This window comes from Penaeus monodon, chromosome 28 (genome assembly GCF_015228065.2).
Source record: "Penaeus monodon isolate SGIC_2016 chromosome 28, NSTDA_Pmon_1, whole genome shotgun sequence".
In the NCBI taxonomy this organism is placed as follows: domain Eukaryota; kingdom Metazoa; phylum Arthropoda; class Malacostraca; order Decapoda; family Penaeidae; genus Penaeus; species Penaeus monodon.
In genome coordinates this window covers 34,099,719-34,103,322 of record NC_051413.1, presented here as the reverse complement: position 1 = coordinate 34,103,322, position 3,604 = coordinate 34,099,719, and the positions used below count along the sequence as shown (strand labels likewise).

The 3,604-nt window shown below is 38.2% G+C and overlaps 2 protein-coding genes across 2 annotated transcripts in view; both read right to left on the bottom strand.

Annotated features, from left to right (window-relative positions):
• Positions 1–176: 176 nt before the first annotated feature.
• LOC119591534 lies at positions 177–2,027 on the bottom strand. The gene has a single exon (XM_037940284.1). It carries the CDS (start codon positions 1,819–1,821, stop codon positions 1,000–1,002), a length of 822 nt encoding a protein of 273 aa, XP_037796212.1. The 5' UTR covers positions 1,822–2,027; the 3' UTR covers positions 177–999.
• LOC119591186 (tRNA pseudouridine synthase-like 1) overlaps positions 2,011–3,604 on the bottom strand; it is an 11,063-nt gene continuing 9,469 nt past the window's right edge. The window contains 2 exon segments of the mRNA XM_037939898.1: positions 2,011–2,710; positions 3,118–3,344. Coding sequence (XP_037795826.1) covers positions 2,011–2,710; positions 3,118–3,344 — 927 coding nt within the window.

The following is a 3,604-nucleotide window of genomic DNA, read 5'->3' as shown; positions in this document are numbered from 1 at the left end:
CAGTGCTTACTATCTGTATCTACTTTTACTGCAACCTTCTAGTGTTGAATGTATCTTTATCCACTCCCTTGAGGGTGTTTTCTTCCTAAATTTACCTTTTTGTTACGACCACTATCACCTATCTTATCACTCATCACTCTTATCCTTTGTATAGTTTTCATAAATGAAACACTAAAAATGGTCATCTCAACATTTACTTGTAATAGTCACATATAAATAGATATATGCACAAAATAAGTCACAAAGTTTTCTGGAAAAATAATGTACGAATACAATTAACCTCTTTTGAGAAAATATCATTATGATACAAGAATGTTTTCCTCCAGTGTGAAAAAAGTATTTTCTAGTTTTACAGTAATCTTACAAAAACTATGCAATAATAATAACAAAACAAATAAACTTCTTACATCTACTCAAAATTTCTTTACTTTTATACAGTAGATGCTAACAATTTTTCACTTCAGTTCTGTACAAACACTAAGCTTAGTCAAAAACATGCTGGGAATATCTCATAAATATGTTCGTGTTAGTTTATGACTCACAGTCTCAACATTGAAATTTTAAGCATGACTAGATACTATGGAGCTTAAGTGTATGAATGAATATATAATGTCTACATGGAATTCCCCCTTAACTATATGAAATGCAGCTCAAAAAGAAGCTTTGTGCCATATGTAATTTCATAAGAAATGTGTTACTATTTAGAATCCAGAGTAATAATATACATCTGTTTGATCATTCAGGATACAGTATTAATGGAAGGAAAACTACATGCCATACAAAAATACAAAACCATGCAATTTCATGATGCAATCTACTCATATTTTGCGAAGTTATATAAAAATAGTTCATGCAATGCTTTAAAGACTCAAATCTGGCATCACTAAAACTTTACTTGTAGAACAAATTTACAATATGAATATTAAATTTATTGCTGTCCACTGAATTAAGTTTGGCTCCTTGTGCTTCACACACAGTTATTTTATCATGTTTGATAAGCTACAATATGGCTTCTTCTTGTTCACACCAAAGTTTATGCTTTGGATCATTAACAAATCTTTTGATAGTCCGGCAAGCAAGACATGTGACGACTAAGTGCTTTTGGCGACGAGACCTGTGTCTAACCCTTGCATTGACACCATATACTAAGGCCACTCCACACCCTTTGCAGAGGGAGCGCTTCAGTGCAGGGGACAAACGCATCACACAACGACGACCAATGGCTGCAGCCAAGGCACCCGTCTGTGAAGCAAGGGCTTGGTCAGCACATTCATGATTCCTGGGATGATTTTCCTTCTGCTGTAACGGAGGCATTGTTGCAAGAACTTTTGAGACCTGCACGAGGTAGTTGATACGCTCCTGGTTTTCTGACACTGGGTCTTTTTGTTTTTTAGTCTGTTTCTGCTGTTGCATCTCTGCATTTTTATTCTGTTTTCTGGGGGGTTGCTCAACATTCTTTTTATCCCTCTTATGTTCTTCTCCCTTTGGAATCTCGCCCTTGAGTGTGCAAATCACTTTCTGGTTCCCTTGTGAAGCTTCTTGCTTCTTAGGCATAATTTCATTCATCTCTATCTGCTTCCCTTCTCCTTCTTTCCCAGCTTCACCCAGTCTCTGTTGAGTATTTTGTTGATGTACGTGACTTTGTTCCTTTTCTAAAGTCAAATGACATCTGTTAAATTCTAGCTTTTCCTCGGCCTCCACTGTCTTCCCTTGCTGCTGTCCTTCAGACTGAAGATCACCAGCAATGTGCTCTGGCTGTTGTTGACTCTGTGTTGCACCATCACTTGAGACACCACACGGCTGAATATTAATCTCCTCCATTTTTTTTACCTTTATTTTAGACAATTTGAACTACAGACATGTCCCTTTACTTGATGTTCTCTAGATTGCAACTGTTAATACCAGCAGGACCATCAGAATACCCGCAATAAAGTCTGAAAAAGGGTAAAAGTTAACTCAATTAGGTTTACACAGAACAGGTTTAAAGGAAGGAATAGTAACAAAACATGCTCAGTAGAGTAGGAGCCTAGGTTTCTTTGGCACAGCCTTTGCTTTTTGTCATTTTGACAATTTTGCTTCATACTCTTTCAACTGCTCAACAAAACCTACATTTGGGCGAATGAAAGATCTCTTGGACTTCACAAACCTGTGAGCTTCATCATAATTCATGCCATAGTGCTTCATCAAATAAGCAATTACAATGGATGCAGCACGAGATACACCAGCATTACAGTGTACAAGTACACAACCTCCAGCCATTATAGCATCATGGATGAACTCACAACACTCGTCAAAAATGTTAATTATGCGGCAGGTTGGGGTGTCATAGGCCTCCTTTGTTTTGTACGTAAACCAGCCCTCAAAGAGATTTATAACCCCAGTTGCAACATTCAATATGTGAGTCACCTTGTTTTTATGGAGAAGCTCCAGGTCATGGGCAACATCCTGTGACCCCAAGACCAGCTTTGTGAGGATGGGGGAATATCTCAGGTCAGGCTTTGTATCGACCACAAACCCTGGGCTAAGAGGTGCTAACACTCTGACAACATGTGTCCCATCTGGGCGAATGTCTTCAATCTTGGACTGGCCATCTGGTGTGGTCACTTGTGTCTGCGTGTGTCGCAAGTTTGTGCGCTTGGCCTCTAACTGCTGAGCTAAGCTTGACATTTTGTGAAAGATCTTGATACAAAAAGGCACAGATAAGGCTCTTTACGAATTTGAAAGCAATAGCAACAGGCTAGCAACAATAAGAGGAGGATAAGAGAAGCCCTACATGTATGACTCAGAAATCTACTACAGAATACTACAGTCTTCAACTTTTACCAATGCTCTAGTTTTTCATTTGGTCACTCACTGAGCAACAATGACTAATTCACTAACTTACTTTCTCTTTCCTTGTCAATATACTTTTTTACTTTCTTTCTTGCAACTACAATCCTAATACCCTTTTGACTAGACTCGACAAGAGATTGCTTCTACGCACAAGTAATGAAAATTCTGTACCAACCTTCTCTCTTTAGTTCACTTGTCCAAGTCTCACACCTTTTCACTTAGTCTATATCACCCAGGGTAAGCCACAGTGGATTTCATATTCAGCATTCCAAAATGTCACACTACGGTTTCTCATCTCCTTCCCAGCTTTCAACAGCACTGAAGTCAGGATAAGGGAAACGCAAGGCCTCTGGAGGGTAATGCACATTGACGAGGTATAGTCCGGCAGGTGGTGCAGTGATGGCTCGTGATGGCCAGCTGTCACGACTAGGAGAACTTAACATTTGATGAAAGTCATCAAAGGAAATCCGCCCCTGGCCCAAAGCCACTAGCACACCCACTGTCCTTCGTACCTAAAGGAGAGGAAAAAATAAGAAATACTGAAGTAAAGGTTTCAGTATATATATATATATTTTTTTTTTTCCAAAATTACTTACTGTATGAAAACAAATCAAAACACTATGGATAATAATTTTCTCATGCTGGATATTCAGAAAGGAGGGAAAAAATCTATTTGTACAGTTTATCATATCTTCTTAAGTCCAAAATCAAAATACATAATAAAGATAAGAGCATACATTATGCTGTTCAATAATAGCTAAAATTATAGGTA